Source organism: Dermacentor andersoni, chromosome 1 (assembly GCF_023375885.2).
Source record: "Dermacentor andersoni chromosome 1, qqDerAnde1_hic_scaffold, whole genome shotgun sequence".
NCBI lineage: Eukaryota > Metazoa > Arthropoda > Arachnida > Ixodida > Ixodidae > Dermacentor > Dermacentor andersoni.
The window spans coordinates 93,005,090-93,025,024 of record NC_092814.1 but is presented as its reverse complement, the minus strand read 5'-3'; the positions used below and the strand labels follow the sequence as shown (position 1 = coordinate 93,025,024).

Here is a 19,935-nt window from a genome sequence, read left to right as displayed (position 1 = left end):
ATTGGCCACAGTAGGGTCACCAAAAAAAGTCACTGCGATGTAAAAACAATGTGTTGCTTGTCACACTCTGCTGTTCAAAGTTTGCTGCTGCTTGTGTGTTGTGCATCTAGGGGGAAGACATTGTTAATACAGCGAGTATGTGTCCCACAAAACATGTTCTCAGGTTAAATGATTAAAAAAATGCATGCTGCCCCCCCCCCCCCCCCACCCCCCCATTTGTTAAGCATGTCTGTGATATTTTTTACAAATTTTGAAGTTCACAGGTTGGCAGGTATGCAAGGGACTTGACAGGGTAGAGCCAACATTGGGAGTTGTCCCTTCGTCAAAATGTTGGCTATAGTGTGAGATGCCTTTGTTCGACCAATGCTGATAACTTACCGCCGTATTCATAAATGTAACTTAACTTCAAGCTCATGCTTGACTTGATTTAAATGACGCCTGGCATTAACGTGCCCAAAGACGCTCACTGCGTTTCCTTCGGCACGTTCCCGATAGGCGTCACTTAGATCAAGTCAAGCATGAGCTTCAACTTAAGTTGCATTTCTGAATACGGAGGTTAGTCTCCATCTTCCTGTGAACCTCTGTCTTGTTGGGACCACTTTAGCCACAATGAACTGCATCATTTGTGAAATGGTGCCCAATCATTTATGCAGGAAATTAGAAAATACTCTTCGTATTTATTACACAACACTATGGAAGGGTTCATGGCATTATCTAGACCATGCCTCAGTCAAACTTGCACAATCATCCTGTGATTTACCTCACCATTATCAAAATAAAGCATGGCTGGAGCCATTCTGTTTTTTCATGTTACATGCATTGTTCCACATGCATAAATATTGTGTAAAAGAAAATCCAGTGTTGAAATTTTTTTTCTTTACCCCTGATACTTATATAAGTGCCACTCAAAGCATTACCGCCATACTCAGCAGTGTTTTATTATGTGCAAGATATAAACATTCACGCAACCCTAGAAAACTATATGCATGCCATAGCTGATATTTATTCTTCAAAACTGTTAAATTTGCCCAATGGTTTATAGCCTTCTGTGCTCTTGCAACAAATCATCTACACAACAAACATCTGTAAAAGACAAAGGAAGCAACAATAGGAAAGTAGTAATGGCACAAAGCTTCAACAGCCAGTTAATGAAAGTAACAGTGTGAGACGGTTAGCTGCTCCACACAAATGTCACACAATCTTGTCTGACAAAATGCAATACTGTACAAACAAGAAGATTAGGTATTCCACTAGTGAAATTAGATTGCACATCACACAGACATTTCTTCAATCAAACCAGCTGTTTGAATGAGCATGGCGAATGCCCCTGCTGTCACAAGATTTAATGCCAGTATATCATCTCACAAAGTACACTTACCATAAATATTTATACAATAACCAAGTATATTTTTTTCACAGGTTTCCAAATTTCATGAGGCATAAACATTACATAAACCTTCTTGGATGTGTGCTGATCCAGTGTTAATTAGCAATGCACATAACAAAAGCATTCACATACACCGGTAGCACAAGACATGAATGTGACCATATTGGCTCATTTCCTCAACTGTTTTTATGGTTTGTGTGACCTCTAGACAAGGTAGCCCAGGACTACCCAACAAACATGAAGATCAAGACGTCATCAACACAATACCCTAATAAGCGGTCAGCCTCAAGTTTCAGCACGTGCTAAAAAAAATAAAAAAAATTGTAAGTATTAAGGGGATATGGGGACAATTTTAGTATGAACTAGAATGGGGTTCAAGTATAGTTCTAGAAACTTGGACCAATACAAAGAATAAACCCACTTGTTTAAATTTCAAGCCTGCACTGTTTAATAATAATAAAAAAAGCTTGGTTCATACATCTAATGTATCTTCTTTGCTACAACTGCTGCCAACTGCTGAACACTGAAGGGCATCAGGAATTGGCAAGGAAGGGCAACTAACTAAAGCTTTCAATTAGTAATGGAAACTAGATTCATGAGAAGAGAAAATGTACAAGAATGTGAAAAAAGAAAATAGTGCAGCCACTAAAGAACTTCAATTAGTGCTTATCTGACATTCCTACATGATAAATATTTTATATTGCAACATACGTGCTAGACCAAACATAGCAACATGATTGTGAACTACAGCACTGTGCAACATTAAGGACAATCAACACTGACCAACAGAGTCATAGCAGCACAGTGCTAAATATTGTGCATTTTTCAAAAATGGTGAGCCTTATTAAATATACTTTTCAATCATTTTTTTTCTTCAATGCTCGTCAATGTCGGTACACAATGCCCTTTACCTTTGTTGCTTTCTCTGCCCCCCACCCCACTTCTGCCCTTAAAGGAGTACTGACACACATTTTAGACATTGTAGAAGCTCTATGACATACTTCATCCACATAAAAGGATGACAATTAAGCAAGTATGAAGGTTTCCGGACTTGGTTTCATAAACATTATCATGACAGTCATGACAGAGAGAAATTTGCTGATGTGTATCACACAAAAGTAAGCAAAAATAGGCCATAGGCAAAACTGGTTCATAGATACAACAGTAAATTATTTAGGCTGCTCTGACTCCAGTATTAAAGCAATTGCCAATCTTTAGGAACTTTACCCACTTTGCGGTATGTATCTAACCTCTTTCACCCGGACACCCAAGTTAAATACCAGCTTGGGCCACTAAGTATGTGCTGTCTTGCCGAGCAGGCACCATGGGCCATTGGGTGAGTGCCTGAATGGACAACTTGGGGTACTGCCTGTGTGATATTGGTATGTGTCCATTCTTGGCTAACCCCCAGAATGAATGTGCCAAGGTGACAGAAAGGGTATGTGGCCTTAAGTATATTAAAGCGATGGTGCCCCATCTACAATATGCACCTCCGCGTTGAGCATGGCACTTCGGCAGAGAGCCATTGTAATGAAGTTGCAGGCAGAATACTAGGGGTACTATGGAGTTTCAACTGGGGTGCTATGATTACAAAATATACTGTGTCGTGATATCATTTGGCATTGTGGTTGGCAGCAAGATTACCACTTTGTACGCCTGTGGTGACAACACGGTGTATCGCTATATTGCTTTCGTGCTAATTGCATTTATGTGAGAATTTATCGTGTCTGTCGCTATTTTTTCCTAGGCTTTTTAAAGGATTTCAACCTTCATTTAATGCAAAGAAATTACAAGTAGCTTATGTTATGATGTCAGTAATACTTTAAGATGAAGAAAGTGGGAGGATAATATTCAGAATGCTATGTAGGTACTTGGTCCTGAATACTGAATTCCGGGACATTAATTAACGACACAAATATATTCTACATAGCATTTCAAAATGTAGAGAAATGAAAAGTGCTATTCATACTATCCATAGAAATATGCTCACACACATAATATGTCAAGAAAACACAAATGTTTCCCAAACTTCTACAGTTAAGAAAAAGCACCAAGAACTGTCATTGCAAAAAGTACATACAAGTACCAGAAGTATGTTTACATGGAAGCCTCAAGCCACATGCCCAAGCATTTCCCTAGGAAATTGCCCTCCTTGAAGTGGCCACAGACAAATGCTGAAAGACTACCCACGTGAGTAGAGTTACAGACAGCACTTGTAATTCAGTGGTAAGAAAATGCTCCATTTGTTCCCAAACCATGGAAGGATTAATGTTGTCAGGTTCCAAATCTTTTTGGTCAGTAGATGTCACAGTTCACATGACTGACATTGAAAGGATGACTGTTTCCTAGCACGATCTCACTCAAGGAGCTCACCATACACAAAAAAACTAGATTGCCCTAAATCAGCCATATACTGCAAAGCTATGCAAGTTACTATCTGCACATGCAATACAGGTACTAAAGGCTCACATGTTCTGCACTTCACATATAGCATAGCTGTCACAATAGGATGACTGCTGCTAGGTGAAACAGCAGACAAAAGAATATGTGCAACTTTTTCTACTGCTGGACAAGCACCAGTCGGTACTTTTAAAACTCCTCAGAAACCAATCTGCGCATACCTTTCTGCATGTGCAACGGGTGTAGGTACATCCACCCATACAAAATATGCAACAAGGAAGCATGGCACACTCACCGGTAGCTTCCCAGTTACAGAAATCTTGTATAAAATGCAACAGTCTGAAGAATATTTGGTACCAATAAAAACAGTCATGACTTAAAAAAAAAAAAGGCAAAAGTTGAATATTTGTGAGGTGACCTCTCGTCAAGTAATCTAACACTTTGTTCATGCATTTCAACTTCGAAAATAGTGTTTGTATATTATATATATATACACATATAGCTCTCAAAAATGAAATGCTCCAAAATATCTGTGCTGAATGGCTGGCAAGAGTAGCACACATAATTGACCCCTACACAGTTAACTTCTCGAAGGCATTGATGTGTAAAATATCACATCAAGAGTCAAGCTTAACAAAGTAAATATACAGAATATTATCAGCAAGCTCTGGATGGCAGAGGTCTCAATTCCTTAAATGCGCTGCAGGTGTCTGCTTGGTAGATTACGTTGGCTGAGATCTTTCCAACTGCAATCTGCAAGGGCAAGACATGACAGCACTGTTACTGCTCATCTCCACTCCCTAAACTCTTGCCGACAGCATTATAATTTCAGCAGAGTGAAGCAATGGAGATTTTTGCTAGGTCTTAGCATCAGAATGTATGGTAGAAAAAGAGAGAGAGAGAGAGAGAGAGAGAGAGAGAGAGAGAGAGAGAGAGAGAGAGAGAGAGAGAGAGAGAGAGAGAGAGAGAGTAACATGCCATTCTCCACAAATTTTACAGAAAACTAGCTGTGTCGTAGAACCGTACGGATACTGTATCAAAACCGAGTTCCTTTCAAAGGTTCGAAAATAACTCCATCTGCGAGCTCACATGTAAATGTACAATGAAATATGAAAGTCAAGTTTAGGCAAAAATACTTTTTTCTTTCTACACATAATACAAGAGGACCCCAGCAAAAATGTTGAATATGAGTGCAATTCACTCCAAGAAACAAAAAGGAATTTACGTGTTTGAGAGTGGGACATGGCTTGGCTACTCATTAACAAAGTTTTTATTGAGAACCAAACATCAGTTTCTATGTTTACTTCTCCACCTTGCGCTCTTGCTTAACCAATGCTGATCATCATTCAAGTGGAGTTATTCTGCAGTGCTACAGTCATTGCTATCATCTGTCATTACTGCCAGTGTCTATACAGAATTAGATGAAAGTGCTTGCAGATAAAATAGTCTACTATAAAAATTTTCAGATATTATTCAAATTAACTGCTGCAGGTCTAGATACTTTAAATAACTTTTACATTGTATCACAAAAATGAAAAAACAAGGAGGCGAGAGAAGGCCTTGAATATCATCTGTCAGTCGCCTTAACCAAACCTGTATGGTTATTCAGTTAATAAAAAATTGGCACAAGAAAAAAATCTGCTTTGTGAGCTGCCTTCATAGAAAAAAAAAAAATTAGTTCTCGGGTTTTGCATGCCAAAATCATGACCTGATCATGAGATCAGCGGTTTGGATTTGATATTGCTACTTCGTGCTTATCAGCGCAATGCCAAAGCAACTAAGTAACCACGGCGGGTTTGTCTCCATAGACTGATTTCGTATGTTATAAACAGGACTCTTAAACACGAGCCTTCCTTGATAAAATTGGCCCCTAAATTTTGCAGGTGATAAGCAATAGGGTTATGCAAATGCATGTCTGAAGCATAGGACCTCACTTGCCCTTACTTTTGTTTTGCTAAAGAATGATCTTGTACAAAGGATCTGCAGACATAAGTGTGCTTCTTACGTTTGAACACGCACAAAAAAGTCTCTTGTCAAGCACAGTGCAAAGCTCGTGCATCTTTTTCAGCAGCATTGAAAGTTGGATGCATGGCATTGATAGTTGTCGATGAATGCAAGGAACTCTGCTTTAACAACACGGACCAAACGGTTCATGCGCTGTCAGGCTAAATTTTGCCAGATCAGTCTTTGTGCTACACCAACAAATTACTTAACAATGGTGCCCTGGATAACAAATAATTTAGTGGCAGTTGCTTTTCAATTTGAAACAGCATCTTCCAGGGAAACGGTTCAGAATTCTAAAAAAGACGATGTCTTCAAATAAGCAAGTGGTCATGTAAGGCAGAAAAAGAAAATACAAGCTCTACCTACAAATCATTGAAGCCATACAGTGGGGCAGTGTTTCCTGTACTTGAGCAAAGAAAATTTTTGGGCTTTCTGAATGTGCTTCCAAGAGTGTAGTGTGATGAGAGTAAATAACGCTTTTAGAAAACATTACCATTATGATTATTTTCATTCGAAAAAGCTCAGAAGAAAATAATAGACTTGACGATTAACTATGCCTTGATTTATTCAAAGTAACATGATCAGCAAAATCTGTTCCGAGATGCTGAAAACAAACAAAAGCAATGACACCATTATTTGTAAGTGGAAAAAGTAAACAAGCAAATGTGAGGTGTTAAAAGAACCTCTGCAAGATCGCTGCTTAGGGCATATATGATCTAAAACAGCTCATTTCTCTTCCATCCACCACTAATTCACTTCAAGAGAGAAGGAAGATCTGCACTCTTAGAGCACTAGTGAGTTTTTATTCTAGAAGAAAATAGATCAGTTGCTCCATGTGATCTGAGAGTTACATGAATGCTGAAATGCATATTTCTAATTTCATATATTTAATTTTATTTTTGCTTTCAGAATGCACATTTTTACGTCTAATAATGCATTTCCACAAAGAAATTTTATGCTCATGCTCTCTCAAAGGCACATGTAGTTCAATTACCAGCTCATGTATATTCATGTTATGTTTTTTTTTCTGGCCCTATTTCTTCAACCATTGTTTACTACAGATGACTGCACCCCCCTCCCCCGCCCCTCCCACACATTTGTGTAATGCTACTAGGGGTCCTTAAGGAAAAAAAAATAAATGATGACATCTGAAACATATTTTGTGTATTCATGAAAAGTAATGATAGTTACATACAGGGAGAGGAGGGACCTGAAACTAAAGTAAAATTTTTCTTTCTTCTTTATTTATTACACACACCAGAATTAACACCTCACTGCATATTTCCCTATGATTTCATCTACTATATATATATATATCTTGTATAAGAAATTATACAAGCTCTTGCTTAACCCAGATACAGATATGCCCAAACAAAACTCAACTTAAAAAAAACAAAAACATGCTTATGATTTTATGTGCAAAATTCGTCGCATATTATATAATATACAACATGCAGTTGTTTTTTCATCGACTTTCATTTCCATTAATTTATCATTTCTTTAATTCAATCAGTAAGTATATGTAATTTCCCATATGTTGTCCTTGGTGTCATTGTTTGTTGGCTTCTTACGATATGATTAATAAAAATCAGGCCCCTTGGTTAACCCCCTTTTCTTCTCATTTATTACATAACGAGGGTCTTGCATCCGGCAACATTGATGCCTTCAGGTAGCACATGTAGGTTTATTGACCAGCTGCCTTCGCCCAAAAAGATCACGTACTCGTGACGCCTGCGGCAGAAAGGATGTTCCACATCCGTCGCCAAGGTTTGTGAGTGGTGACGGTGGTTAACACTCCCAGGGTTACTTCTAGTAGTAAAACATAAATACCCAAGAAAGTGAATGGGAAAACAGCACCGTGGTAGCTCAATTGGTAAAGCATTGCACGAGTAATGCGAGGACGTGGGATCGGTCCCCGCCTGCAGCAAGTTGTTTTTTTCATCGACTTTCATTTCCATTAATTTATCATTTCTTTAATTCAATTAGTAAGTAAATGTAATTTCCCCTATGTTGTCCTAGGTGTCATTGTTGGCTTCTTATGACATGATTAATAAAAATCGGGCCCCTCGGTTAACCCCCTTTTCTTCACATGCAGCTACAGGTATGTTTTGCGACCACACAGAAAGGCATTTGAATTGCAAAAAACCTGCAAAAATATCTGAGCCATTTAAGAAACATGAAACCTTGGTGGAAAAAATGGTGTACACTTGTGGCATCTCCAGCTAGTAAACGTTTCTTTAAAATTTGGTGATGTCATCCTTGATTAACTAATTGATAACCTGAATATCTAGGCTCACTACAAGTAGTATGGCACAAATAAATTTTGTGCCTCTGTCTGCCGACTGTTATTTCACCAAAAATTAGGTGTAGAATAAACTAACGCTCCAGCTAACAGTTTACAATTCCTTCCACCTTTGCCAGTTAAATACCATTAACCAGTTGATACTGGTCACTCGGCACCATACTAAACCATCTTATGTACTGCTGTTACATAAGGTCCACTTTTATGTGAAACAGGAGGAAGGAAGGAGACAGCAAGCAAATTTTCTTATCCCATCTAACAAATTCCTGTGCTTTGCTAAGAAATTTATGACTGTTCAGCTTCTCATACAGGTCTAGGTAGTGTGTGACACAAATTTCATATGTGCTGATGCAAGTATTGGTAGTCTGTTGTAAACTGAAGAACAAGAGGAGGTAGGCATCGTAGCAGCCTCACTTTTCAGTGGACACCTCAACCGTACTGCAGAGAGGAAAGTTACAAAAAAAAAAATGTAGAGAAAATAGGAAAAAAAGAAGTGAAAAGTGGTAATACCTATTAAAAAAACGTATGTACAGCAGCAAATCACAGCACAGTGTTGTGCACTATGTCACTCAGCTACGCAGTGTTTTAGGAAAATGATCATGAGCTCCCTCAAAGATGTGCAACATGTACCAAAAAATCTGCTATTGAAGCATTGTGAAATGACTTGTGAACATGAAACATACTATATGCCTGTTTACCGTAGGTTTCTGTTCATTTTGCCTACACCATGCATCTCACTGCCCTTATTGTTCACAATCCCGATGCTAAGTGCAGCATGCAAATGGTTTCAGACTATTTCTACAGCACTATGACTCTACATTTATGCTCTAGTCATTAATGATAAAAAAAAATTGCACTTCGACTGCAGTGATAGAGAGTGGCTGCAATCAATAACCAAACCAGTCACATTTTCAACATGCTCAGTCATGTAATAATCACAGGAAAGCAAAACATAAAAAAATTTGCAACTCTGCACGCAACTTTCACTTGTAGCTCTTTGTGATCTTACAGATGTAATGCCCAGGCCCCAGAAGCAAAGTGCTGCAATATTGAGTTACCGGAGTTGACTTTGCTAATTTACCATCTAAATGTGCATGTTAGTTCAAGACAAGAAGCAAGAGACATTACAAAATGCAAGAGAGAGATAAAAAAAGATCTGGAGCATTACAACAGGCCACAAACCTTTGGCATCGATGTCATTTAAGTGCAGTGAATGTGGTCCTTGAGAACAAAGAGAGAAAGGCATTAATGAAAATTGAGCATGCAAGAAGCCCACAACCTTGCACCATCTACAGCCACTCTGCCAACATAACTAAAAGAAAGCAGAAGTACTATCAAATACAAAACTTTGCTGAGGATTTTGAAGAATATGTGCAGAAATTGACAAGGTGTGTTCACATGGGCTTGCACAGTCAGCAGACTTACAGGTTACATAGGCCCAAATAAGTTCCATAGACTACAGTATCATTAAATTTTGCTGGGTCAACCCCACTGCATACCCAAATAAAGGTGCAGGGGAAGCCACAACACAGTGCTCACTACAACGCACATCAAACAAAACATTTCATGGTCCATTAAATGAGTACATTGCAGCAAGAGCAATTTAATTAATGAAGCTAAGAGTGCTTAGAATGCAACCTAATGGAATCAGTCACAGTTAGTAAGCACGTCTCATATCAAGCATATTGTTACAGCATGTTATTCATGACCCATTCCTACTCTCTGATTAAAAGCAATGATGAAAGATTTAAAAAAAATATTGTACATTACTCAGTTCTGGAGACAAGCATAACATTCATTGTAAGGGCAGAAAATTCAAAGAGTGCAGAAAATCATACACTTTATATTTTAGTCACACCAAACTGTTAGCATTGCCATGCAATGGACTTTGCAAATTCACTTCATAGTGCAGCAATACATGGCAACATAAGGACAGACCTAGCTGCATGCTGATATAAGATAGCTCCATACAACAGCTGCCAAATTAGTGTTTGGCTGAGCACATAGCAACACAATATTTTGCATGTCCTACTGAGAAATGGGGAAACAAGACCATAAAACAGTACAAGTTGGAGGATGGTGATAGCACGAAAATGTACAAACATACTGCCTTGCAGGTCACAAAAATGTCTACTAAAAGGGCCATTTGCCACTCCCCTTTCTACACAAGTTATACAATTCAAACGATTGGTATTGAAAAGCCAGGAAAAGTTCCAAGCTCAGTTTACAATCAGTACTTGTCAAACTTCAGCACTTGTCAAACTTCACCATCAAAATCTTCCACCATGGTATATTAGCTTGATATTCAGGCTGTACTCAATGTAGTCATGCAGTCTTTACATAGTCAGCAGCAATGTTCTGCTACATCAGGCAATTATAAATAATGCCAGGCTATTTTGAACAACTATTAAAATGTGCCATGCTCTATGCTCTATCTAGTTAGTGTCATCTGCAAGTATGCTGTCTCAACTCATGCGGTTTAGCCGAGACATCTGCTGTCTGATGTGAACAAATGAGCTAATATAGTACCATGAAAGCTAATGTACTGTTGATGCATAGGCATACACATAAGATTGGAGAACATGGGAAATCCATGGCAACTTGTGCGTTTGTGCCATCTGACGATGTGGTGCCTAATATCAAAGCGGTGGCAGTATGCACATCCTTCTATACAGGTTACATAGGTTACGCCACTTGCAGGCCTACTCATTCAGTCACAATGATGTGTGTGCTGCTTGTTAGAACTTGTGATGGCCACCACCAGCTGTGAAAACGATGAAGCTGGTGAGGCAACTATGATTCCCAAGGTGCCAACTTGGTGCTAATTTTCAAAATTTAGAAGCCGTTGCTTGCACCGCCTGTACTAGTGGAGGCTGCTGTTTCATAATCAGCACAGATAGGAAGTGTATGTTGTAACAGTTCTTTTCATTTTTTCATTCTTTTAGCACTTTGCGATTGGCTTGCATAAACCTGTGCCCCTGCTATCATTGGCCACGCAGCAGGTTGAATTATAAGGAATTAATAGAATTTAAGAAAGATAGTCTTTACATGTCACGGGCCCCTGGTAGTGGCCATCAGAAATTCTTATGAGCAGCATGCACATTGGCTCAAAGTGACAGCAGGTTAGCGATTAAGGGGGGAAGTGAACACACACTGCCATGCCATGAGGCAGCGTGCACCTGCATGTGCTCCTGTGGTGTCCAAACTTACGTGCATGCCTGTATGATGATTGTACAGGTATTCTACTGTTAAAGGAACCAGTTCATTAGGCACAACAGAGAAAAGCAGCGTGTGGCAAACATGACATTACATCTCTTATGCTTATCATTGTGCTTCATGTGCTGCTTCCTTCGAACTGTACCTCCAGTTTGGACTTCAGTTCATATGATTTGATTTAGATACAAAGAAAAAGAAATACTACTCTGTATACTTTTAATATAATGCTCTGTATACTTCTCTGTATACTAACATGTGTTTTGTTATCCTTTTGCTTTTCACATTGCTATCACTATCATCACATTGCCTCTTCTTGCATGTAACATGCTCACAGTATCAGATTAATGTTACCTCACAAGTCTTGTAGCTATACTAACTAAAGATGAACCTGTCATCATTAGTTCAATGGAATCCATGTAGCATGTTCTTAAACTGCCACAATGCCTTCTTGTTGATCTATAATAGACAATGATACCCTATAAATAAAGGGCTGATTGTTAGCTTAACCACATTACTTGATGAGGCAATCACTCACCACGCCGTTGTCATAACTATCAAGATGTGGTTTTCTTTTCTAAATCGTTTACGCTTCCACATTTCATTGCTGTGACTTGCCTATATATGCAAGCATGCTGTCGTGACCATGCAATAATATTCTTCAAAACACTTCTTCATGTCGTTTAACTGTGCATTATGTGGGATGTGTCGGTAAATGGCCAACTATATCAAAACAAGCTTTCATATGTTTATACAAGACCAATGTATTTAGAACCTATTTTTTCGAATTGAGGTCACTTTATTCTGACACTGTATTACTGAGCTGTACACCTAACAATGAAAAAACCTGAGCACAAGTTGTTATACTGCTGCTGCATGACAAGTGTTTCAGCAGTACACCTTTCCCAAGAGCCATTACAAATAGTTAATAAGCAGTTTAGTATAACACATAATGGGTTAGTCCCATTCAGTCCCAAAGTGCATTTTCCCTACCACAGATAAGCTGAACATGTTCACATATCTAGTTCTATTTTTTAGTCCATAGATGGCGTGGCAAAAAAAAAATAAAAAAAAAAAATCATAGCCTGAATAAATATAAAACTACAGGAAATGGCATCAAACTTGTTAAACATTTCACCCATGACAGTTCTCCAGGCTCGGAGGAGGAAGTCAACAGTCAAAAGTCTATTAAGATAAAAACATCAGCTAGTTCATCATTAATTTTCCTGTAAGAACAGCACTAAAGACAAGGACGTAGTAAAGGTACATAAAGTCGTTTCCATCGTGCCCTAAAGAAGGACTATAAATATGCACACTCTATCCTTCATGGTTCATGGGAGGCTGTTGTGTCAGTATTGGCTTACCCAGCGGTAACTACGCCAACCCCCAACCCCTAGTGTATAGACGTTTTTATGACCTCAAGGTTAAAAATCCTAGCATTTTAGTATTAGGAACAGTGGAATTTGGAGGTGCAGTTCCTCTTAAATGTGAGGTCGAGCATCAAGAAAAAAGTTACAAACTGAAATTTACTTATCAGCAATTAATAACTATAGGGCATGACTTTATGTAATAAAACTGGAGGGGATCATTGTTCAAGGACTCACTTCATAAAATTTTAATAAGGCTCACGAGCTCGCCCTCACAGTTCCAGATTATCCAGCCACAGGTGGTCAACCATAACACCCCTCCGAAGGCTGATCCAGCAGCCGAAATTTTAGTAAAGACATATTTCCAAAAATTTGTCTTCTCAATTTTGTGGAAATATAAGAGAAGCACATTTATGCCCTTTTGCTCATTTGCCCAGAGTGCTGATGAGCTGCTCTTGCAGCTCACCTGATAGCAAAATGTTAGTAAAATGGAATGGACTGATTGCAACAACTGGCTTCGTAGGTGGCAAGTTCTTTGTCACCAGTGACACTCGTGGCCCAGGTTGACTGCCCTTCATTAAGGGGCATAGGTCAGGGCACCAACTCTGCAGAAATTGATTGTGATGAGGACTGATCCCAAATGTTAAACATAAACTTAAGTGCACACAATTCTTTTTTAAATTCAGCAAAAAAGAGCACTTTAAGTTAATGAGTACCTCTTAAGTTGTTCAATTAGCTGCACTTTCAATATTTCATAACAATGCGAAAACTAAAGACCAGAGTAAAGGATACGCAACAGTCATGAACATGCAAACTCAGCCATGAAGTTACGCAGCCCTCTTACCTCCGTTCCTCACGCTTTGTGCGCAGCTGTTCCTGGGTGGTGGAAAGCTGTTGGCGTAGCGCTTGTGCTTGCTGCACATCTCCTCGGCGTTCACTTTCCTCTAAAGCTCGACCCAGCTCACGGCTTTCATCTCTCAGGCGCTGAATGCACACATACGCCTCATCTTCCTCCTGTTTGTACAAGTTGCTTTGTCAGTGGAAAGCTTAATGTGAAACTAAACACACTGAAAAAGTATATCAAAGGTACTCAAAGTATTTCAAAGCACTTCTGAAACTTTTCCACACTTGCCTTAGCTTACTATACTCTTTTTCTACATGGGTTTGCTGCCGTTGACGTGTTAATTCTACTTTGCCCTACCACTGACCCATACCTTTCACAGCTTCTTAATTTATGTTCAAAGTTATTTGCTGAATGCCTGACTTGCCCCCACTACAAAAACTTTATGCTAATAACTGTATTTTTCTACCAAAACCAACATTTTTCTGTCTGAGGGTTGTAAATTTTTAAGGGTGGTAGATTGGGCAGTTGTTATTCTATAAAGATTTCTTGAATTAGCAACTCATTCTGAGTTGTGCCAATTCAAGAAAACTTTTTTGTAGTAAATTTTGTTTCGTTAACTTAGCAAACTGTGGTATTGCAAATATAATTGCAGTACAAGCTCAAAAGGCTCCTTTCTGAAGTGGAGTGTTTCAGTGCAGAGATATTCAGAACAGCAGGGAGAGTCCCTCACGCCCTTGAGTTGTCACCAGCTATTGCATTCTCTATTTCACACTTAGCAGGCAATGTTGTGGAGGCTTGAATGTTTCTTGTTCACTGTCTTCATTTGTGACCAAAATATAGGGCATCGCATATGAAAGCAAGAAATAGGAATACTCAGTGTAATTTGGCATAACATTGATTACATGTACTATAGCTGCAATTTATCATTACATAGAAGATGTCACAGATCTGAATCTATTCATCCCTGAACTTCCATGGAGTGTCGCCTGAATTTGTAACGAAAACATAGTCCATCACATATTGGAAGTAAAAAGGTTACAGATATCATATGATTTTATAATGTTAGCTCCAGATGTTATAGCTGTAGTAAATGAAGAAGTCAGTTGTTAGGATGTGCTGCAGATCAAAAAGCAGTTCTCCAAGGAACACACAGAGTGATAATATGACTGAACTACTTCCGTAGATGCTGTGGTGTTGCTAAGTATGAAAACGTGTATCGAGTGATGTGACACAGCTTAAGAGGAAGGTTGTACATCCCGAGTTCTCATGATAATTAGAGAACGAAAATCCTAAAGCACAGATTTCCAGCAACACTACAGGTGAGAGGAAACAACAGTATTCACCTTTGTTGCATGAGTCTCCAGATGCACCAGTAAAGATGCCAGCTCAAGCTCTTCACTGTACTCATTCTTTAATGGAATGCTGCGGTAACCTGTAGAAACAGATGATTCAGACAGCAGAGCTGACTAGCTATTTCAAACTTTATTTTTCATTGTTCGAAATGTTCATTACCATTTTTTTATCACCACATCAATACAGTAAGTGAGTGACAGAAAAGTACAATTTTATATACAAACAACTGCATGGAACAACTCACGGAATTATGAATTTGTAGTGCAATTAAAAGCTATCAGAATTTTTTTTTTTTTTGTCATGACCCCCATTTGCTATATCCAAGTTATATTTGCACTTCACAATAACAATCTTCAAAAAAATTTTGGAAGCCATAAACTAGAGCACTGCATGGGCCCAGCACCTGGGCTGGGTAAAGCAATTTTTGGCAGGCCCAGGCTAGGCTCGGGCCTGAACAATTTGGGCCTGGGCCAGGTGAGCCTATAGGTTGGGCCTCCGAACACGTGTGCACTCTGCCTCGATCCAAGGTATTCTGTGTAAAGCTAATGCGACATGTTGGGAAAACTGGCTGTTAATAACTTTAATAAACAAAATAAAGAAGAGTTCTAATTATTTTTTTGTTTGATTTTCTTGTGTAAAACGTTTTCTAATTATTTTTGTTGCTTTGTTGCTAAATAACACACTTTGTTCTTGCAAAAGGAAAAATTATACTACACAACACTCTCGATACGCTCTGGCTGCTACCGATTTTTGTGATTGCACTGTTTCATTACTCTCGATACAATTATTTTATTCTAACTATGTCATTTTTAAGATTTTAAGAACTATTTACAAGATCCATTTTATTGGGACAGCAATTAGAATACCGAAGAGTTGCTCGCACCACCGCAAGTGTGCTGTCACGGTATCGATGCACATGCATAGCCCGTGAATGGGGAGCTGCGTTTAGATGCAACAGCATCGAAGCAGTCACCCTCACACAGGATATGGCCATTGTGTTCCACACAGTGTAACAAAAAGAATGACCCTCATGCTCCACCTAATCAGCTCCGCCGTAGCAAGGGCAGCATTCTGGCTTCTACAGGTGCTATGTCGCTTATTGTTAAAGTAGTGGGCGAAGAGCTAGTGCGCAACGCTAAACTTCGTTATCACTGTCAAATGCTTTGCCTTCTGACAAAACTGACACGTATTTCACTAGTGTGTATAGTTCTTGAAGTTTACAACATAAAGTGTATACACTTGTGTACAATAAAATACATTGCCAGAAATATTTAACCCAGGTTTTGCTTCTGTCAGCCTTTCCAGGCTAGCTGTACACGTTTTTTGAGAAAAATCTGTTTGCAGTGTTATATTGTCACTGCATGTAGTTTTACTGTAATGTCTTAAAACACACTGCAGCAGCCATGACAGTTTTAAGGCATGTATTGACTAAGTTTCTCTAGCGAGCCCGGGCCGAATTTTTCAGCTCATGCAGTGCTCTACCATGAACTTTGTAAACCTATTAATTTCAAGAACAGATGGCCAGCCAATGTTGAGAACTTTTGGGAAATTAGTTCTACGTTACATATCGTCAATAAAATGTAGCACACCGTAGACTGCGCCCTGCTTCCTTAATGCGCTTTTATATATACACTAAGTAGTCCTAACTTGTTTACAGCATCAATAACAATAAATCCACTGGCTTGGTGAGGCTGAATTTTGTTTCTGGAAGTAGTGCATCAGAAGGGAGAGAGATATGACAAGTGTAAAAAGCACAGAACTCATATACGATAGCAATGCACGCTCAAAAGAGTGACATTCTGATAACCAAAAGTTCACTGTAGATGAGTAGCTGGAAAAAAAAAGCTACAGCAAAAAAATTTAATGAAACAGAGGTATGCATAAGCACAGGAAACTATTAAACCAGTAAGTACGTTCAATCCTGTCAGTCAATTAGACACTGCTTAAGTCAGCACATTACAGTTCATTCATGTCAATTCAAACTTCCATGCCAGATTTTTGTCTGAATTATGCAAAACAGATTAAATAACTACATATAGCAGAATTATAGACAGATATACAGATATGCACGCATGGTCATGTTCAAATGGATGTACAACCAGAATAGGTACACAAACAAATACATGCACAATCGGGTTGCTTTTGCAGCAACTGTAACAGTGACGTCACTTCATACTTGTGCCTATAAAGATACACAGCAGCCTGAGTATTAAAAGTGGGCATGTTTAGACAATTTGTACCTCATGAAAGTTCTCTTATATCAATTTTTTAAAAATTAAGTTGCTTTAAGGTACATCGAAAATACAGCAGACACACTGAAACCTTGAAATTTGCCTAAATTAACTCAAATTTTAGTTATCAGAGTTTGTACTATTGTCAGTATAATGTACTTAATTTACCTATTGTCATTTCTTTTTTATTATGCAACATGGTGAAATGCGTGCCAGTAAACTTGAATGGCTTGCAGCCCACTGCATGCTCACATATTACAATGCTACTTAGCTCTGCTCTTCACATTTCAAACTCATACCTCCACGCACACTGACTTCCCTATTACTCTTACCCTAGCTCAATGCAAAGGAGGCCAGGCCAGGGCCTACTGCGCCATATAGGTGGGGGTAAGTTAAGAAGCTAAATGCCAGTGTAGTCACTGGCAGTGAAGGAATTTAACACCGCAGTTTTCATGTGGTCTGTGTTACTATTTACTGCTGTATGTTTAACAAGGTGCATGGCTACTTATGGGATGTGTTCCATACAGTGCCCAGAAGCAAATTATTTAACACAGATAATTAGGACAATTTGGCCTATCCACTCCGTGCATTTCGTGGTGAAACACACAGAGTGGATAACCTGCTTGAAGAAACCTTTAAACAGCAGAAAAAACTTCTCACCAAAACAAATTAAGCTGCACAACACACAGTGTAAAACAGCATGCATAAACAATTTTTGGGTTTTATTATTGCAGCATGCGCTGTGCATGCCTAGCCACTCGAGCTCAACAAATGTTGAGAATTCTGGCTAGATACTATGTATACTGTGATACAAAGCTGAACACAGACCTAATTATGCAAATTTATGCTGTATAAAGACAACCATTGAATGCCGCTGCGACAGTGACTAGCTGATAACAAAGCTCAAGAAATAAAACAGCACACAATACTTTGATTGAAATATGGGACTTTAGTACACCCACTTACCTGTTCTTAGGCAGCATACAGGGTAAGTGACCTGACCAAGAAAATTGGGGTCACCAAACATGTCCTCGTCTTGCACTACAAAGCGTAGAAGTGCTACGCTGGCATTGCAGATGTCAAACATGAACACCTCATTCCATACAGGATTTAAACCGTTATCCGCTGAAAAAAAAATTTAAAAGAACAAAGAGAGAAGGAACAGTTTATTTAGCAGTGCCAGAAAAGCAAAGCAACCTAGGACCCACTATACCAATAAAAACAAAGTACTGTACTTTGAACATAATAACTGAACACACAGTTTTATAAAACAGAAGACACATCGATCAAATTCAATGAATTCCAGCCAATCATCATTCATGCATGAGACACTGTTTTCAGAACATCACATTTCTCACAATAATGTGGCAGTGAAGAGGGAGCAATTAGAAGCATTCACCATGAAAACATAACACATCCTTGTATTATATGTCCATTTGTGTCAGCGTGTCATCTGCTCAGTAGCAAAGAGCCTCTAGCACAGTCATGAGCACAATTTTAATAACAGTTTTGAAGGTCAAACTACTGTAAAACACAGTACAGTGTAGGTGTTTTTTTCCTCAGCATGCCCTGTGGCAAATCCTTCAAATAAGAATAAAATGAGATAAGAGAGAGAACGGGGCGGGAACAGGGGTCATGGTACTCTCGTGAATTTGCAACAAGTGTCAAGGTTAACATGGATGGCATTTTCTGTGCAACTGAGGCAGAAGCAGGATGACACTGCAGTATGTTGTGACAGGTAAAAGAAAATCAACATAAGGCATATACAACATTATCTTCCAGTACAGTTTCTATACACACTGTTCATCAAAATATGCTCTTAAACAACTTCTTAATGAAACATATGAAATGCAAACTATTATGTGAGAGGATTTGACTGTATTTTTGTACTTTCTGCTTGGCTTTAGGGTAAAAAAAAATTCTGGTAAAAGTCAGGCAATACAAGGCCAAATCACCAATCTCACAAACTGTCCCTTAGTGAACTTCTATGAGTAGACGTTTCATGATGTCACTCTAAAAATAATGAAGCATTCCATATCTTACGCATTGTTCCAGTTTTGTATTTACAGCTGTCATAATCTGCTCCAACAATCTCCACTTCCACAAATGGGCTGACAATGCCTCGTCCTGATTTCATGAGGTGACGTGCTGCAATGACCTGGAGCACATTCAACACAGAAAAATAAATTATAGCACACATAAACTTATTGTTTCATTAAACAGACTCCACTGACTAGTACCGCACTAAATGTATCAAATATAACTACCAATTATTAGCAAGTATTTGGAAGGGTGCAGGGATCCCGTCAAGCTTGTCAATTGACAAAGGTTTTTGTCCCTGTTCCCCGCATTTCTGATGTATGAAGTGCAGAAATAAATTGAACTGAATTGAATTGAACAACAGACATGCTGTGCTCTTATATATTATACATGGTATACATATTAGATTGTTTTTACAATATTAGTTCGAAAAACATACCATATTTGTGTTTCTCCTACCATCACTGTCCCTATCTTGGACTGAGCTCATCTTCGTAATCAACTTGTACCAACATGACATGATGCCATTTTTGCCTAGCCATTACATCTGGCATATGTTATATACTCTTCATGTAAATAAAATTGTTCTTGCAAATAAACTACTAGTATTTTCTTCTCATACAACTTTTCTTGCTAACATGAGATATGTTAAACCTTGTTATTATTTGTAATCAATTCTGTATTTTACTCTCTTAACGTTCGTTTCCTGTTGCTTGTATACTGCCTTATTATATGCTACTGTTGCTTTAAGATGTTAACTATCAGAACTGTTCTTGTACAGGAGGTTTCGGCAG

At 38.6% G+C, this 19,935-nt stretch overlaps 1 protein-coding gene across 2 annotated transcripts in view; it reads right to left on the bottom strand.

Annotated features, from left to right (window-relative positions):
• Positions 1 to 979: 979 nt before the first annotated feature.
• The window catches only part of sl (small wing phospholipase C gamma 1), an 83,455-nt gene continuing 64,499 nt past the window's right edge, over positions 980 to 19,935 (bottom strand). The window contains exons 28-33 of one of the 2 annotated variants that reach the window (XM_050192184.3): positions 19,145 to 19,259; positions 18,068 to 18,226; positions 14,861 to 14,949; positions 13,518 to 13,687; positions 9,276 to 9,314; positions 980 to 4,540 (exon numbers count right to left, since the gene is read on the bottom strand). In XM_050192184.3, coding sequence (XP_050048141.1) covers positions 9,290 to 9,314; positions 13,518 to 13,687; positions 14,861 to 14,949; positions 18,068 to 18,226; positions 19,145 to 19,259 — 558 coding nt within the window. In that variant the 3' untranslated portion in view covers positions 980 to 4,540; positions 9,276 to 9,289. The remainder of the gene's footprint in view (positions 4,541 to 9,275; positions 9,315 to 13,517; positions 13,688 to 14,860; positions 14,950 to 18,067; positions 18,227 to 19,144; positions 19,260 to 19,935) is intronic. The other variant, XM_050192183.3, reaches the window with a different exon arrangement.